Source organism: Struthio camelus, chromosome 6, assembly GCF_040807025.1.
Source record: "Struthio camelus isolate bStrCam1 chromosome 6, bStrCam1.hap1, whole genome shotgun sequence".
Lineage (NCBI taxonomy): Eukaryota > Metazoa > Chordata > Aves > Struthioniformes > Struthionidae > Struthio > Struthio camelus.
Window position 1 is genome coordinate 37,640,623 of NC_090947.1, and position 17,437 is coordinate 37,658,059.

Below are 17,437 nucleotides of genomic sequence, written 5' to 3' on the forward strand. Positions count from 1 at the left end.
TATCAGAAGCATTGTGGTTATGTGTAGAGAAAACATAGGCCTCTTGTTCAGTTTACCTTTCTTGGTCACTACAGATCCAGCCTATGTTTATCTCAAGGGACCAACTGGGTTCAGTACTTGTGATTCTTTCCTTCTGGGCTTGTATGACCAGCAGCAGTGAGTCAGCCTCTGGAAAAACAAACTATTGTCCCTTTTAGAGCAGGAGCAAAGCAGTCAAAGTAAGAATTTTAACAGTCTATGTGCATTCCGATTTTATTTAAGCCTCCCTATCTTGTGATAGTAGCTGAAATGGGCCTAACTGTCCGAGATGACTAACGATAAGTTGGCTATCCAAAAGACCCGTTACCTAATTGTCTGCAAAAAAAGTCCCTGCTTATGGAGGGGAAGGTCTTTGTGTTTATGTTAATGTCTAGGTGACAGCTTGCTTGTTCAAAGCCATTCTGAAAGGCTCTGCTATCCTCCTGTGAGATAACATGCACCAAACACTTGAGGGTTATTTGAGCTAGAACTTTTCCTCTTTTCCTTTTTAGGAAATGAGGTATTGTTTCATATTAAATTAGGCTAATATTTGTAAGTGACATGTAACTTTCTTCACATAGGATACTAATAACACTACGATACCCCAATAAATAAAATCTGAAGCAGTTCAATCCTGATATGCAGATTAATTGTACACAGAGGTTGGATTCCAATTAGGGAAGTGACCTCATAGTCTCTGCTAAGCTTCGAGGTCTGTTGGGCACTCTGATCCTCTGAATCAAACACAGTCCTTGCAGTTAACTTTAGCTGTGTGCAGTTTTTGGTTGCTTGTCTTTAACTGGTCGATAGTCAATCTTATATGCAGAATTTATCAATACAGAATAATTCCTGCCTAAAAGTTTGTTGTTGCCTTGCAGGGATTTTTTTTGTTGTTGTTTGGCAGGGGGCTAGGGGAGATGGCACTTTTCAGTGAGGTTTTTGTGGATGGACAGCAGTACTGATTTAAAACAATAATTGTGCTCCATCTTATTAGCAGCCTATAAAATAGCAAAATACTGCCTTAATAAAGGCAGTATTTTATTTTTATAAAAACTTGTTACGGTTTCTGAAGTATTGTAATCAGTGCAATATTAAAACATCATAGTTTTATTTTTTGTTGTTTTGGCTTAAAAAGTTTAAAGATCATGTGTGACTTTGTTTTGTTTTGTTTTTTAAGCTCCCAAAAAGCCTCGTGTACGGTTCAGTAATATTATGGAGATTCGACAACTCCCATCAAGCCATGCGTTGGAAGCAAAGCTGTCTCGCATGTCATATCCAACTGTTAAGGAGCAGGAATCAATATTAAAAACTGTAGGGAAACTCACTGCAACTCAAGTAGCAAAAATCAGCTTTTTCTTTTGCTTTGTGGTATGTGCTCTGTTGTCTCAGAAAACTAAGTAATTTAGTTGAAGCTTGTATAATAATAGTGAAAACTATCTTGTTTGTACAATATTGAGATGTCTTGTATTCTTTATGCCTCATTTTGTAAACGTAGTATAAGACGTAAACTCAAGAATAAGAAGTAAAATAAAAAGATCTTGGATGTGTAAGTTAACTGTAAGTTCAGTTTTAAGTTATGCCATGCTTTCGTGCCATGCTGTCCAATATAGGTATGTTTGGTGCAGCAAAATTTAGGGTTACATGAATGAGAGCTCTTACATCACTATGCTTGAATGTCACTGTGGGCTATCATAGAGTGACATCTTATGCCTCGCTCTATGGCGTTGTGCCCTCAAATGCTATGAAGGGAAAATACTTACCTGTCCTTACCAGTCCACTGAGGGCTGCACAATTTAGGAATCTGTTGGTGGTTTGTGTTTCTACATTATGGCTTAATTCTAAGGGGAGAAAGACAATGATGGCAGGATTTTTAAGAGACAGTAAAAATGTAGGAAGCAGAACAGTGATAACCTTTCTAATGGTAGTGTCACTGATATTGCTGAACAGGCTACGTGCTATGTGGATGTACTGCAGCTTTTCACCAGCAAGAGGTGCTCCATAAAAATAAAATAATTAGTGCTCTTGATGGGTTGACCAGAAAAAGATGATCTGATTTGTTATGTATACACACAGAAAAAAATGTATTCACAGCATCAAGAGAAAAATAGTCACTTATTAGCGATTTGGGATGGATCAAATGGCATTTTAAAAATAACCTAAAATTCTGTGTGTCTGAATATCTTCTCTCTCCCCCCCCCCCCCCCAAGTGCACACTCAATTTCTAGGGTAGAATCATTATTTTGTGTTCAAAACAGATCCTCTTCATGCTTTTCATGGATGCTCCTGTTACTAGCGTGTATGTGTGTTTTTTGGGCATCATAATCCTGTTTTAAGACTACAGAGAGTGGTAGCTTCCCTTAGAATATACCTGAGATCTTCATAATGAGATCTTTACCAAGACATGATTTAAAAAAAAAACAGTTGCTGCTTTTTATATTTTTAAAGGAATTCACAGGCATGAATCTTTCCAAAACGTCTTGGGAAATATATAATGGAAGTTTTTTTTTTTTAGAGTGGAGAACAGAGCCTGTTTTAAGTACAAACTCATTAGATTGATTTAATATCCCATGTTTCTCTAGACATTTCTTTATAACCCCAGTGTAGTAATCATCTCAAAGCACTTCCAAAACAAGTTGTACCTTTAGTTACTACTGAATAGCTATTATCATTTCATTTGAATTATTTAATTATGTTTCAGTTCTGAAATGTGTTATTTCATTGCTGTGTTTTGGTTTTGGAGAGACAGTTTCTCCTTTAAATAAGATTTTAAAGCGCTGACAAACGTGAATTATATTGCTGTCCATATAGTCATTAAATTATTTTTCTTATCCTCCAGTGGTTCTTGGCAAATTTCTCTTACCAAGAAGCTCTATCAGATACCCAGGTTGCCATAGTTAATATCTTGTCTTCGACCTCTGGTGAGTCTTATTTACTCCATCAGATGTGCGTTATAAGGCTGTTTATGTTAGCTTCTAGCTTATGATGGACTTATATAATGTCTTACCTGAGTTTTGAAGGGATGGCAAGGCTTAGAACTATTGAATATGTGTGTTTTAAAATTTCACTATATTGTTGGAATCTGTGCCATCCTTTTTGCTGCTCAGATTCTTTTGGTATACTTCTGTGATTATGTCTGAATATTAAAGAGCTGTACCAGGAGCGTAATAGGATTGAAATAAACGTGGTATTATGGATATAATTTAGAGTAAAAGTCTTCTTGCTAGCTATTCGTAAAAATAAGTTTATGTTTAGAGGTAAAGAACTTAGACCACCTAAATATTATGCGTTACAGCCCTTGCTTTGCAGGTTTCGTTAAAGTCCCAAATACTGGCTTTAAAGTCTGTAATTATGAAGCAGTCCATGTTTGGAGGAGAAATTTCTGTTGTTTAAAAAAAAAAAAACAGTTTTAAAAGTACACTTATGTGATTTGGACTGACTTTTCAGGCTTCTTGCAGTTTATTTGGTTAGTAAGTAAATGATGGCCTTTCTTGGAGTTGAGTTTGTATTTGCTCATTTAAACCTTCAAATCCTAAGGTGTTAGTTTCATGATAGTTCAGATTAAAATTATGAATGCTGAGATGAAATAGTTAAATATGTAAAACATGAATAACAAAATGTCAGTGCAGTTTACTAAACAAAATAGTAGCCAAGTTTGATTGTATAAACTCTTCTTATTTTCTCTCGCAGGACTTTTTACTTTAATCCTAGCTGCAGTCTTTCCCAGTAACAGTGGAGATAGGTTTACCCTTTCCAAATTGTTAGCTGTTATTTTAAGGTAAGAATATGGAATGGAACATTTGATTAAAATCTTGCTGATGTAGTGAGGGGACAAATTTGCCTACAAATTTACCTACAAATTTACCTACGTGGCAATATGCGGTATGCTTCAGTGATTTTTTATTTTTATTTTTATTTTTTTAATCCTTGCTCCATAAATAAGTTGAGCAAGCGCATTAAGTCTTTTTAAACGCTTCGTGTAGTGAACAATTGCCAAATCTCACACTGCTGTAGTAAATAAGAGTAATAAAGTTTCTGTAGGAAGTACTTGGACTTATTTTCTTGTTGTTTAATTATGGTTTCTTTTTTCTATACAAATGGAAAGAAAGAGGGTTGACGTTTAGTGACTTGTCGGCCTGTTTCATTAAAAGCCTGATGTATTCATTGTTCAGAGAAGTCAATAAAGACTTTTCTTTTCTTTTTTCTCCCCCTCTTTTGTAAGCTTTGGATCAGGCCTTAAAAATAGAGAACTCCCTTTGGCATTGCCAAAAGTGAGTTTAGGGTAATTAAAAATATCAGAAGATTTAACTCTTTTTGTGAGGTTTTCTCCCTCCCCCCCCTTTTATTTCATCTTCGTAAAATTTTATATTTAAGTAGTGTTTTGTGTTTCTTTTTTGCTAGCATTGGTGGTGTAGTACTTGTTAACCTTTCTGGATCTGAGAGGTCTTCTGGAAGAGACACAATAGGTATTTTGTTTGTTTATTTTTTACCCTGGAATATGCTGTGATGAGTACCACTATAAACTCTTGACAATAATCAGAAGGTCATATAGCAAGATATATATTTCTTACCCACTGGCCTCATAGTTTCAGCTCCTGAAACCGGACACTTATGATGATGGATTTTTATGCATACAGCTTACTTAAGACTATTTACGTAGTCAAGCTTTGTGCCTTTTTTTAACACTTTTCATATAGTAAAGGATTCTGTAATAAGCAATTATGAACTTGTCAAGTGGAGATTTAAAGAGTTATGTTTAAAAGAATGTGATCTTAATATGTATGATGTATTTGGCATGTCTTAAGTCAGTATTTCTCGTCTTTACAGGTTCCCTTTGGTCTCTTATAGGAGCAATGCTGTATGCTGTGTACATAGTAATGATAAAAAGGAAAGTGGACAGAGAAGATAAGCTTGATATACCAATGTTCTTTGGTAAGACTAAAAATAAGGCTAATGAAGAAAGTTTTAGTTCAGTGCGTGATTAAAGTGCTTGCTTGCAGGTGGTTAGCTGTATGCAAGGGTTTAAGGGGCCCGGAAAAGGCATGGAAGTAGAGAAAAAGTATTTGTTCCCATGATTGTCACTGTTTTGGAGACTGGCTGTATGAATTGTTTCTCATTTATAGTTTTGAAAATGAAAAATAACATTATCTGTTGGAATTTAGACAGTCCTTCTAGACTCAAAGGACCTTTTAAATCTCAAAACTGTAAATATCTGACCTAAGTGTTGCTTATCAGTTTCAGGTACAGTTTCTTATATTTCTTTCCTCTAAAAGACTTAAAAGCAGCAACAGAACAACATTTTATGTATATATGTTGTCAGAATAGCAGAGTTTAGCAAAGATTTTAGTTTTGAAGAAGCTGAAAGGTCTTTGTTGAGATTTACTTCTGTTAATATTGTTTTCACGTTCAGGTTTTGTAGGGCTGTTTAATCTGTTGCTGCTATGGCCAGGATTTTTCCTGCTTCACTATACTGGATTTGAAGCGTTTGAGTTTCCCAACAAACTCATATGGATGTGCATTGTCATTAATGGCCTTATCGGAACAGTTCTATCAGAGTTCCTCTGGTTGTGGTACGTGCCTTTTGCTTTGCATATATGTCACATCAATTGTCTTACCTATATTTTCAGATGTTGAGATGACAGAATATCTAGGTAGTCTTTTTGCAGCCTAGCTCTCTGTAAGTGCAGTTTAAGTCGGAGGATGTTATCCATCACGTCCCAATAGTACTGTTTAAGAGTAACAGATAATTTTAAAGAACGGGTGATGCGGTCTTACAGGATTAGGTTATATATTTATTAAGATACTATGCACTTAGCTTATTACAGAATTAACATTTGAGATGAAAAGACTTTGTGGTGTGGAGTTGTAGTGGTAACAGGAGAGCATAAGCTTATGTTGTAACAGTTCTCTAGTTTCTAAGGTTTTCTGTATACTGGATATACTTGAGTCAGAATCCAGCAAATAAAGTGTTCTGTAGTTGATATCTTCAAATTTTAAAAGACTTTAAGACTTCTAAGACTTCATAGACTTGCAGTAAATTTCATTGGAGATTGTCACTGCATCACTAAGATAGGGGAATTCAAACATTATCCTAGCTTTTGTTTATTAATTTAATAATACTCTGGATAGGTCAGCAGCAGAGAGGACTGAATATGCGAATCCTAGATGAACAGTTTAAAAATAGCAGACTTCAGCATTTGTGTGTAGGTCTTAGAAGGACTGAGCATTATTAGAGAACTTGTCAATAAGGCAGGGTTCCCAGCTTGAGAGAATTTTGAGAGTCTAAATTTGTTTGGGACAAGAATTACATTAAAATAAGGGTAGAACAGAAAATTGTACAAGTTGGAAAGTCTGTTTTATTCCAGAAACCCTAAGGAAGAGTTTCCAAAGAGAAATGTGCTTACTATGCTGTACAGCTCTCAGTGAACTAGATCCCAATTTGAACGCTACATTCTGAATAAGTGTGGCAGTTCATGAGCTTTTGTGTGGGAACCCTTGGCTTTCAGCCTCCGAATTTCATGGTAGAGAGTCTGGAAAACCTAATGGAGTAGCTAGTCTGAAACTGAGACATCCGTGATCCTAAGTTCTGGCACAATGCTACAACAAAAAATCCAGGTGGAGTTCCATGAAAACATTTCTTCTGTGTGTTCAGCAGAAGTTTAAAACTATAGAGGAAACTTTATCAGGACATTTTGTGTTTATTGACAAATTTTTAACCAGTCTTAGTTATAAATGCATTGCAGAATATGTTTCTTTGTAATTAGTTTAGTTTAATAATTTGTTGGTGGAAAATGTTTGCACTGTTCCCGGAAATTGTACATTTCTTACCCGGATAGGGTTAAGTAGCGTGCACACACACTTCTTTTATACACATACTGCTTAAGTAACTATTCAAAAATGATAATCTAGTCAATTAAAGAGTTATTTTTATTTCCAGTTTCTTTTTCCCTAGAATTTTTGGCTTAGACTAATTTCAGGGCTCATGTGGAGTTCATCTTTCTCCCTCTCCAGTTTGTGCCTAGTATGGTTCTCTATTCTTTGTTGGAATGCTAATATTATCATTTAACCCATTTGTTTACCTTACCCACCCGAAGGCTACCAACTCAATAATGTAGTGGCAGACTAAACTCCTAATTCATCATTTTTCCTTCCTCATAAGTTTGCGTTAAATTCTGTACTGTTTAATCATTGGCAATGTTCTGATAGTCAGATTGATTCTGATTCAGAAATCGTTTAATGCTGAGGTTCAAAGAAGTTCCTAGTGATATAAAAGGGGATTTAGAATGGAGGAAAGGTTTACAAAAATTAAAAGTTTCTAAATCTAAAATGTGTTGTTTCCTTTCTGTTCCTTTCTCATCTGCATACAATTGCCTTTATTTTAAAGGCGCAAACAAACCTCAGGCGATTATGAATATCTAAACTGGTCATTATTGTCTGGCTGAAAGTTAAGTCTTACAGGAGGACCTAATGGCTTGGTTTGGGAATACTCTTCTAGTTTAATTGGAGAAATAAGTGCCTGAAATCATGGTTTAGAAAATGTTTTCCGAATGTTTCCTCAAATATTTGTGTTTAAAAGATGTTAAACAAACTCAAACAATTTTATAAAATGAATGGAAATAGCTTCTTCAGTAAATCATGTTTCATGAGCATAGTTTCTGTGGTGGTTTACCTGCTAATTTTACCATCTCCAGAATAAAGATCTGGTATGGGAAAAAACAAGTTTTAGAATTTTAACAAATTTTTGAATTCCAAAAAAAATTGCAACTTAAGATTTTCCTCCTTCAAAATTAATTGTTGGTAGAAATAATGGCTATCCTGCAAAAAAAATGCAGCTAACATTGGTTTCAGTCCTTGCTAAGAATGAAAATAATTGCCTTTAAAAAAAAAAAACTAGCTGAATACTTTTGAAAATAAGAGGTTGACTCAATAGTGACCGTTATTAATTTGAGTTGGGTCGATAAACACTACAAAATTATCAAGTAGGTATTTTCTTCATATGGTAGAATAGACTATTTCGTAGAGACAAACTTGCTAACAGACTTTACTTGATGCTGAGGAGCTTTTGACTTGGTTGATCGTAATGTGGGAGTTGCAGCTTTTTGGTTTGGATTTTATGCTATTCACCTCACAATGAAATGGCTTAGGCTAGTCAAGTTTTACTTGTAGATCCTTGGTTCATTTTTTTTTTGAAGTGCAAAAGGTCTCCGGTGCTCAGATATTCACTTAGATGTATACTGCATATACTTCTAGGTTCTCTCTTGGCCACTTGCAAATTAAGTGTGACTTGCAAAGCAATTTGGAAAAGTTCAGTTCTCATTTGCCATTAATAAGTTCTACTTCGAAAGATATGTGCTTTTTTTTTTTTTATTTTTTAGATGCCACAGAAATAAATTTGAATGTATTCATGTTTCAGTGGTTTAGAAAGGTCTTGTAACTTTATTCCTGCTTAGATATCCATTTAATAGGATGACTAAAACACTTCCAGAATGCAGGGGCGTCTTACTGAGACTCTGAAGAATGATTTCACAGATGTATTTTAGAGTGAGACCTAAGAAGCACAGTCTGTTTAAATTAAAACTTCCTCTATTTATCAAAAATATTTCTTTTCTTGTGTAGGGAATTCTAGACATAAGTAACCTTTTATTTTTAATTAACCAGACTATGGCAAGCCAGACTTAATTGCTGAAAGCTATCATTAAACTACTTTAAACTATAAACAAATGCTAGTTTTTTCTAAGTGAGGTCACTACGCAGTAGTAAATTCTCAGTCATCTTGAAAGGTTTGCATAGGAATTAAAGCTCACTTCAGGAGACTTCAGCAGTCTGAGAACTATAGGCAGTTTTAAAATTTTTTGTCCAAATGTGGATATCACAATTTTTGATTCATGAAATGTATTCTGCAGTTTGATGTATTATTTCAGCTGTCTTTTAACCTTTAAATAAGACTACTGCTATTTCTTTTTCTCCTCCCAGGGGCTGCTTTCTTACCTCATCGTTGATAGGCACACTTGCGCTAAGCCTTACAATACCTCTGTCCATAATAGCTGACATGTGCATGCAGAAGGTAACGTACTAAATTTGAGCATTAATAACAGGCTAGAGCTGGCGTTTCTTTTAGTTCAATGACAATGTTAATTTTAACAGTGTATACAATGAACTGTACTTTGCCACCACTGTTACTTGTTAATAATTATTGAACATTGTAATTCATCCTCTCTTAATATTTGCAGGTATGATGGTTTTTAAGTGCACACTTAACTATATTTGATTGAGATGCAGCTTGGATGACAAGTACTTAAGTCATCAAAAATTCCTGGTCATATGCTTTATCTTGACCATGCACTCTTCAGAATTACAGAACAGTTCTAAGTACAGCACATCTTAATTTAAGACTCTTAGAAGGATAGAATTGCTGCTTACTGCATTTCTTGAACGTAGTCAGTGATAAGGAAAAACCTAAAAATCTGTAGGCTTATGACAAAGGAAAGTAGAAACTGCAAGGCTTAGTTGCACGTTATTAGGTTAGTGTGGACGCTAGGCTTCCACTTAGAACTGTTCTCCTTTAAGTTATTCTAATTTCATTGTTATTGAGTTAATAGCTGTGGAAAAACCCTGTGTGTGGAGAAGGCCAAGAATCAGACAACGTGAGTTTAGAACAGAAACTGTATGTTGTTAGTTTATATTACTCTTCAAGCTAAATAGATAGTTTTCTTTTTATGCTGGTGATTTCAGTTTTGGGTATTTAATGATATGTGAACTGCAGCTCTGGCTCTGAGTATTTGAGTTTCATACTTAAGCAGTGGCAAGGAACATCAAATCTTTAATTTCATATGGATGATGTTAATTTATAATGTAATACATATATTCAATTAGAGGTTTTTTTCTCTGTTTTTTCTTTAAATAGAGGTCACACAACTTTCAATTTCTGTTTTCTGAAATCAGGACTACTTTCTTGTTTCTGCTTTCGCCTGTGTGTGTGTGTGGTTTTTTTGTTTTTTGTTTTTTTTTTTAAATGCATCTATTAAGGCAAGTTTATTCTTTCCTACAGTGCCCCTCTTCCCTCTGCTCTTTTTTTCCCTCCCCCCGGTTTAGCAGGGCATTCCCACATAACCCATTATGGATAAACCTTCTTCTGAAAGTATCTAAAAACCTTGATGTGTCTCGGTGGAGACAGAAGTATATCTGTCATGCGGCTAAAGTATAAGGAGTTCCTGTCACATGGCTGTTTGCGTTTCCAGCATTGGTGACACCTGTATTTTGCAGATGTAAATATAGTCACATGATATGGAGAGGCTGCAGAAGTGTTAGAAAGCAGGGAGTAAAATTATGAGCCAGTTAGTATTTTCTGGGCTGAAAATGGTGCATTAGTCAGTATTTGAGCACCTTGACCTGAGTACAGTTTGTTACTGAAATACTGAAGGTTCTCTACTGAGATGTCAGTCTTTATGTGACTTAGGAAGCAGTGCAGTCATTTAATAGTTTATGTGAAGAGGGTAGAAATAAAAATGGGCAAAACTGTCTGAGCTGAGAACCAACTACACCTTCAAAGTCTATTTACTATACAAAATAGCTTCTGATATTTTGAACAGAATGATGGCCTTGCTCTGCCTATTAGTGCTTGCTTAGGCTGCATTGATGCTTTTTGGGGTCGTTTAGCAAATACAGTTTTGCTTAATTTGTAAGCTCTGTGCAAAGAGAAATGCAAAAACATATGAGGGGGAGAAATCTTACTATAGCTGGAAAATAGCTTAAACTGAGCATTCTCTGAGTAATTTCTTCACCAAAGCGAACAGTTGATCTCTGTTCAATTTATGACTCCTTTTCAATCATTATATCTGAGTTTCCTTTTGTTTCTCTTGAGGTTTGTGCTTGTTATACAGAACTTGACTAATTTCTTGTACGTAAGTCTTACGTTGAGAATATTTTCTGCCAAAAAGGAGCTTTACATGGAGAAAGGTTTTCACAGCAAAACGTAAATTCTAATGAAAGCCTCTGAATTCTGAAATTTTCCCACAGACATGTAATGAAAAAAGAGAACAGAAGTGCATAACTTCCCTTCCCCCCTCCAATTTGGACTTCATGTCAGTGTGAATTTTGGAAGACAAAATTAGGGGGGAAAATACTTACAATAAAAGGAAAGTTAAATTGGAAAATACAAGGAGATTCAAACACTGAATAAATACTCGTGTAACAAATAACATACGTTTCATACTTAGTATTAATTGATATTCCAGCACTGAAATACAGCAAGACTTTGGAGTGATTCCACCTATAATAAAGCATTGGTTAGGTAACTATTTATGTTGCTCTTAAAGTAAATGCAGTGTATACATGGGACAAATTATAGCAAGAGTGTAAACACCTACTGAGAGCTTTTAAGAAAATAAGGAAAAGATCACTAGTCTTCTCCCAAAAAGTTCACTTCAGTGATAAACGTTTGTGTAATGTTTTATTTATATAGATATAAGTGTATATATATGCATGTGTATATTCTCTTCTGAAGTGATTCATCTAAACTTTCTACTGGACAATGCTGAAAAATTGAATATGCTTTTCTTATTCTCTGAAAGCAATTCCTTCTCTAAACTGTTTAGTCTGAGTCGACAGAGAGCCCCTATCTTTTAACGGAATTTATTCTTCATGTAATCGTGCAATAGTGAGGCATTTGAAGTAGCAGAGCTTTGTTGGATGACTGTCAGTCCATGTTGAAAACACCAGTGCAGCTTAGGTTTTTAACGCGCGTTTACAGTTTATTGCTGTGATTCAGTTATTCACTTTGATTTGTATTTGATATTTACAAAAGTACAAATGAATGTAACTATTAATCTGACTTCTTGTATGCTTTGTATTACATTTGCTCTTTTCCTATTCCTGATCTTAAATTTTCACCTTCTTTGCTGTCTCAGCTTATGTGCTGGCAACATCTTTCATAATCTTCTTCATGCCTTTTCCTTTTCACCTACCATTCTTCAACCTTGGGTGTTTTTCTTCCACAAGGGGGGAACCTTGCTTGTGGTTAATTGATCTGTTAGCCTTAGAGAAGTTGCAAAGGGAGAGTAGGTTTTGCAACCTTGATTTCTCTGACCTTTTATAGTTTTGTTTTAAACTAGCTTGGATGATCAGTTCTGAATACTGTTAGTGTAGATACAGGAAGAATTTCATTCATTTAAATTGGGCAAATAACATTTTTTAATGCAGAAAAGAAAATTACTGTATGTTTTGAGTAGCATTTTTTTTCCTATGTGCATTAATTTCTGCAGTTACCATTCAGTGACACAATGTTCATAGTACATATAAACAGGTGCACAAATATTTCAGGTTGGACTTTTATCTGTACTTAACTCTTTGGAGTGTTTCTTATTTGTATCAGTCACAGGGCAAAACCCTAAAAATGAAATTTAGAATTTGAAAAGAGCTGTCTTTATCTATACTACAGCAGAAACAGTATGTTGTGAAGGAAATATTAGTAAAGAACAGGTTGTTTGTTTTAGCAGCAGCAGTGGCTATAGAAGTTGTGCCAGATACTTTGCAAAAAATAATTGTGCTAATATTTCACTCAATTCAAAAGAACTGCATCTCAAACTTACAGATTATTTTTATAATAATTATTTCGAGTATACAGTGTATCATTATTTTTTTTTTTTTTGCTAGTGAATGAATGATAATTGTGTTTTAATTCCAGGTGCAGTTTTCCTGGTTATTTTTTGCAGGGGCAATCCCTGTATTTTTTTCTTTTTTCATTGCAACTCTCTTGTGTCATTATAACAACTGGGATCCAGTAATGGTGGGAATCAGAAGAATTTTTGCCTTTATCTGTAGAAAACATCGCATTCAGAGGTAGGGCAGTCACAAAGTATAATTCCATCTCTCCTTTTGCCTTCTTTTGCCTAAACATCTAATTTGAATAAAGATGACCTCTGGCTAACTTCTTAATAATAATAGTTGTCAGTCCATTCTTGAACCTATAGAATGCTCAAAAAATGCAAAGATTTGAAGTTTGTTCATCTCTTGGAAGCAATTCCCTAGTGGCTGTCATTTTTTTCCTCAGTACTTATATGGTAGTTACTATACTCGGACCATGCACTGGAAGCTCTGCAAACTTGAGTATCCCTTATGAAGTTAAGTTGTTTTTGTTTGAACTGTAGCAATTTAAAAAACAGAATTAGCATCCTTAATACTTATGTACTTCATAACAACCAATTTACTATTACTGTGTAGTTTTAAAAAAAATATCTGTTTCTTTTAAGAATGCCAGAAGAAAGCGAGCAGTGTGAAAGTCTCATTCCTATGCATAATGTTTCTCAAGATGGAGAAAGTTGCTCATAGGCAAAAGGTATGTTTAACAAACAAACTTGAAACAATATGATGAAAGGTCAGCGGTAGTTTTCATGCTGATATTTAAGTACATTTTAACAGAGCCTGCAGTTCATCTTGTTCTGCATGGATGGATATAATTTTGAAGAGTATTTTCAAAATTATTTAAATTAACACCACATAGAAAGCATTATTCTTACCTTGATATAGTTCTTCCCTTGTCTTCCCAAGTCTGCAAGACTTGTGAAGTTCACTCTGTTTAACGCTATTGAGGTTTCAGTTCAAGGTACTGCAGTTCATAGAAAATGTGGGCCACATAATAAAGTTTAGAGGAGATCAATAGACTCCATCATTATAGATCTCAAAAACATGATTTATCAAGAAGGTGTCCTCGTGTTTGTGGTTGACAGACCAATAATTAAGGTGTTTAAATTCTATTAGACATTAGGGAAAGTATTTCCCATGATAAGGACAAGGAAACTAGAGTAGAATACCTGGAGAGTTTGCAGCATCTCCTTTTCTAAGAGGAGGTTACCCAAACTTCTAATAGGAACATTACACATAGTTTGTTGATGCTATCTTGAAGCATGGAGATGGACTTAGTTTCGGTCCCCCTCAGCCCTGTGCTTTATGGGGACTTTAGTTGTCAAGTAATGTATGCAAAATTTTTAAGAATTACCTAATCAGAAGTGGGTGTTTATGTTCCAATGCTGCCTAAATCTAATAAGGAAATTTAAAATATCCTAACCAAATAGTAATTATGGTATATTTTTAAACTTTGGCATGTAAGCAATTTCCTTTACATTTATTAATAAGATGGTAACAAATAGTAAAACTGTTTCTATAGTCTTTAGTTTTTTAGCACCAGTAATTCTTTTTTCTCTCCCTCCTTTTTTTTCCCTCTTAGTTTAAAAATGGAATGATGCCCAGCGAAGAGACAATCTCCTGGAAAGTCCCTAAGGAATCATGTTTGAGTGCCTATTTTGAATTTGTAGTAAAAATGAGAAGTTTCAGTTCTTTTGAAACTCTACACTTTTTCTCTTTTCATCTGGTTTTATAAATGAACAACTCTACTACATGCATATTGCCATAGGGAATCTTAGTCCATCTGAGCAACCAACCTGCCTTATAACACTGAGCTGGTGAAGTTACTTGACAAAATCAAAAAATGAATGCTGTTAGGTGATTTCTTTTTTTAACTCACAATTTTGTTAAATGCTGGACAATATTATTTTTAAAAATACTTTCAAATGGGTTATGTAAATAAGTTTGCAGGTCATCATTTCTTACAGGCTTTCAGATGAAAAGCGAAATAGATATGTTACCTGTAGTAGGTACAAATTAACTTTTTTATGTTGTATAAACTCTATTTGCATATTAATAGAAGAAAATAGAAAAATAATTTATTAAGTACATTCTTGTAATTATTGAGGCAGGATCTTTGTTCATTTCTGGAACACTACATATATACACTGTCTTACTCCATTTTGAGAAGACTTGTAATTACAGTGGGTGCCCATGTTTAAAAATCTTTTGTTACCTAACAATCTGGAATGTTTAAAATTTTAGTGACTAGTAAAATGTTTCTAATTACAGTACATCTGGTGTAGATTCTCCAAATCAACGCTTACTTTAAACAGACTCATTATGTGACTCATCATTCATCCAAATTATCTAATATGGAAAACTAGATTAAAAAATGAAAGCTTTCATGGACATATTTGTCTACTTAAGAGAGAGAATAAATTAATTGCTAAAGTTTTCAGTTAGTAGATTGCCCCACAGTGTAATCTGCTAAACAATATGAAAGGTAAAGATGTTTGCATTGATTTTTTTTCCAATTGCATTAATAAATATATTCTAAAACTTATTCATGTCTTTATAAAACTTATCTTTCTTCCACTGCAGTACTTCTGTCCTATTTGAGTCTGAAAAGCTATGAATAATTAAATTCAAGAATATTTGTTGTTAGTCAGTGCCATTTTTCAACTTCTGGCCTATAAGACACTTTAAAAAAAAAAAAAAAAAAAAAGTTGATTTTTGGATTTGGATGAATTTGAATTTTTTTATAGTAAATGTAAGATGGGTTTTCAGCTAACAGCATTATCTTCCACATAACAAGACTATTAATTATGTAGAGTACTTCTGCTGTCCTTCCACCCAAACATGAAAAGGTGACATACTGCAAATGCGTTTTCAAGTTTTGACCCTCAGTAATGATCTTAAGAAGAACAACAGTATGTTTGGTGATACAACTACTAGTCTAGAGGGAATGCAGGAAAGCAACATGCTTAGCTATACCTTTAGAAGGATTGGTTAAGCAATAGCTAGAATTTAATGTAAAATTCTGTAGGGAGAGAAGGAAAAATGCTGGAAAAATGAACATGGGGATGATTCTGGTTAGAGGGAAACACTACAACTTCATGATTTTTTTCCACAATTTTTAATACTGGAGTACACTACAAATCTCAGTTGTTACTGAGATGAACAGGAGGCTTTAAGGTGAGATAGTAAATCCCTCCTTGAACACCTGAAATAGGGATTAAAAAAACCCAAAACCCAAAAGTCATAATCTCATTAAAGTTACCTAGACATCTTGAAAAAATCTCAGATTTTAATTCCCTAAACCCACAAGTAGAGGGGTTTCAATGGTGCTATGTAGAATGAATTGTATATTTGGAATTTTCAGGATTTTTCTGGTAAGAGGAGTTTCTAATATGATTTTTTTTTCTAAATTATGACAAATTGGAGGATGTTAGCTTTGCTTTTTTGTTTGTTTTTGTTAAGAAACACTATTAAGACATCCTGGCAAGTGTCAATGTCTTGTTTTCTTTTACAGTTCTGTTTGAATGAGATCTATCCTGAATATACGATACCAGGCATTAAGTAAGCAAACCTGAATGTATTCCCTTATAGCAACCAAGCAGTAAGGATTTGTGGCATCTGCAAGCTAAGGCTGTCAAAGCTTTCGGTTTGCTTTCAGACAGGCAATCACAGTATTTTTAGGGGAATGTCACCATACAGTTTTTTGAAATCAGTCATACTGATCAATAGAATTGGAGCTGTAATATATAAGGGCAGTTGCTATCCATATTTGTCCTTATGTCCATGTTACAAAGTTAAAGATTGTCGTAGTATTCTCTCTATATAATTCTTGTTTAGTGGCATTATTGCATTAGGTAGAGTTTTAGAAGTGAAACATTAGAAAATATTCTCCTATCTCAGACTCCAGGAATGTTGAATCCTCTCAGTGTTCAGTTTAACTCAAAAAGTTAGGGCTTGCCCACTGTATTTTAAGTTTTTGTTTTTGTTTTTGTTTTTTTTTGATAAAACATGTTGAAGTCTTTAAGAAATTTAATGGCACTAAGTGATTTTGCCAGTCTTTTTGCATTAAACTACAGTGTTTTAAAGAATAAAAACCAAATCAAATTGTCCTTCCTGAGAGGCCATGGATTTTTGAACAGTGGTGCCCCTGTGGTTACAAGAAATGTGTGACAGTTTTAATTACTGAAGTTATGACATGTAACATTGTTCCTGCATTTAATAGAATGTGATGAGATTTTTCTATTAAATCTTGTGATTTTTTTAGTACAATAATATTTTATAAATATATTGTCTTATTGGAAATGTAATTTGTGTAGCTCTCTAATGGGTGCTTGATAAATGCACAAGAGATTTAGCTTTGATTCTCAGGTACTGGTGATGTAGTGGTGAACCCCTTCCCCTTGCCCCTACACCCCCACCCCAAGACACAACTGGAATGTGAAGGAGCTCTCTCTTGTGAAAACTTTCATTACCCCTGTGTGCTAGCATAAAATGTCATTGCTTTTATTTCACTTTGGGAATGTCTTGATTCTGACTTATTTCTTGTCAAAAGTGCATACATCTACAAAACAAAACAGGCATTTCTTTGAATGTTATTAGATGCTTAAAGAGCAGTGATTTCCCATGCCTACAAAATAAGAGAATCAATGCTACATGTGGTGTTCTGTCCAACAGTTTAACTAATTCCTGCAATCCTATGAGACAACCAAGATTTTTTTTTTTCCTGTGTTTGGGCAGTATGGATTTTTTTCAAGTTTTGGAGTTGTTTGGTTTTTATATATGG

At 34.4% G+C, this 17,437-nt stretch overlaps 1 protein-coding gene across 8 annotated transcripts in view; it reads left to right on the forward strand.

Annotated features, from left to right (window-relative positions):
* The window catches only part of SLC35F5 (solute carrier family 35 member F5), a 31,579-nt gene extending 14,414 nt beyond the window's left edge, over positions 1-17,165 (forward strand). For 6 of the 8 annotated variants that reach the window (XM_068949178.1, XM_068949184.1, XM_068949181.1 and 3 more), the window contains exons 9-18: positions 1,196-1,386; positions 2,855-2,936; positions 3,706-3,793; positions 4,417-4,481; positions 4,843-4,947; positions 5,426-5,585; positions 8,989-9,079; positions 12,698-12,852; positions 13,263-13,348; positions 14,237-15,199. In XM_068949178.1, coding sequence (XP_068805279.1) covers positions 1,196-1,386; positions 2,855-2,936; positions 3,706-3,793; positions 4,417-4,481; positions 4,843-4,947; positions 5,426-5,585; positions 8,989-9,079; positions 12,698-12,852; positions 13,263-13,341 — 1,016 coding nt within the window. In that variant the 3' untranslated portion in view covers positions 13,342-13,348; positions 14,237-15,199. Of the gene's footprint in view, positions 1-1,195; positions 1,387-2,854; positions 2,937-3,705; positions 3,794-4,416; positions 4,482-4,842; positions 4,948-5,425; positions 5,586-8,988; positions 9,080-12,697; positions 12,853-13,262; positions 13,349-14,236 lie in introns of all 8 variants that reach the window. The other 2 variants (XM_068949180.1, XM_068949183.1) reach the window with 1 other exon arrangement.
* The last annotated feature ends 272 nt before the right edge of the window (positions 17,166-17,437 follow it).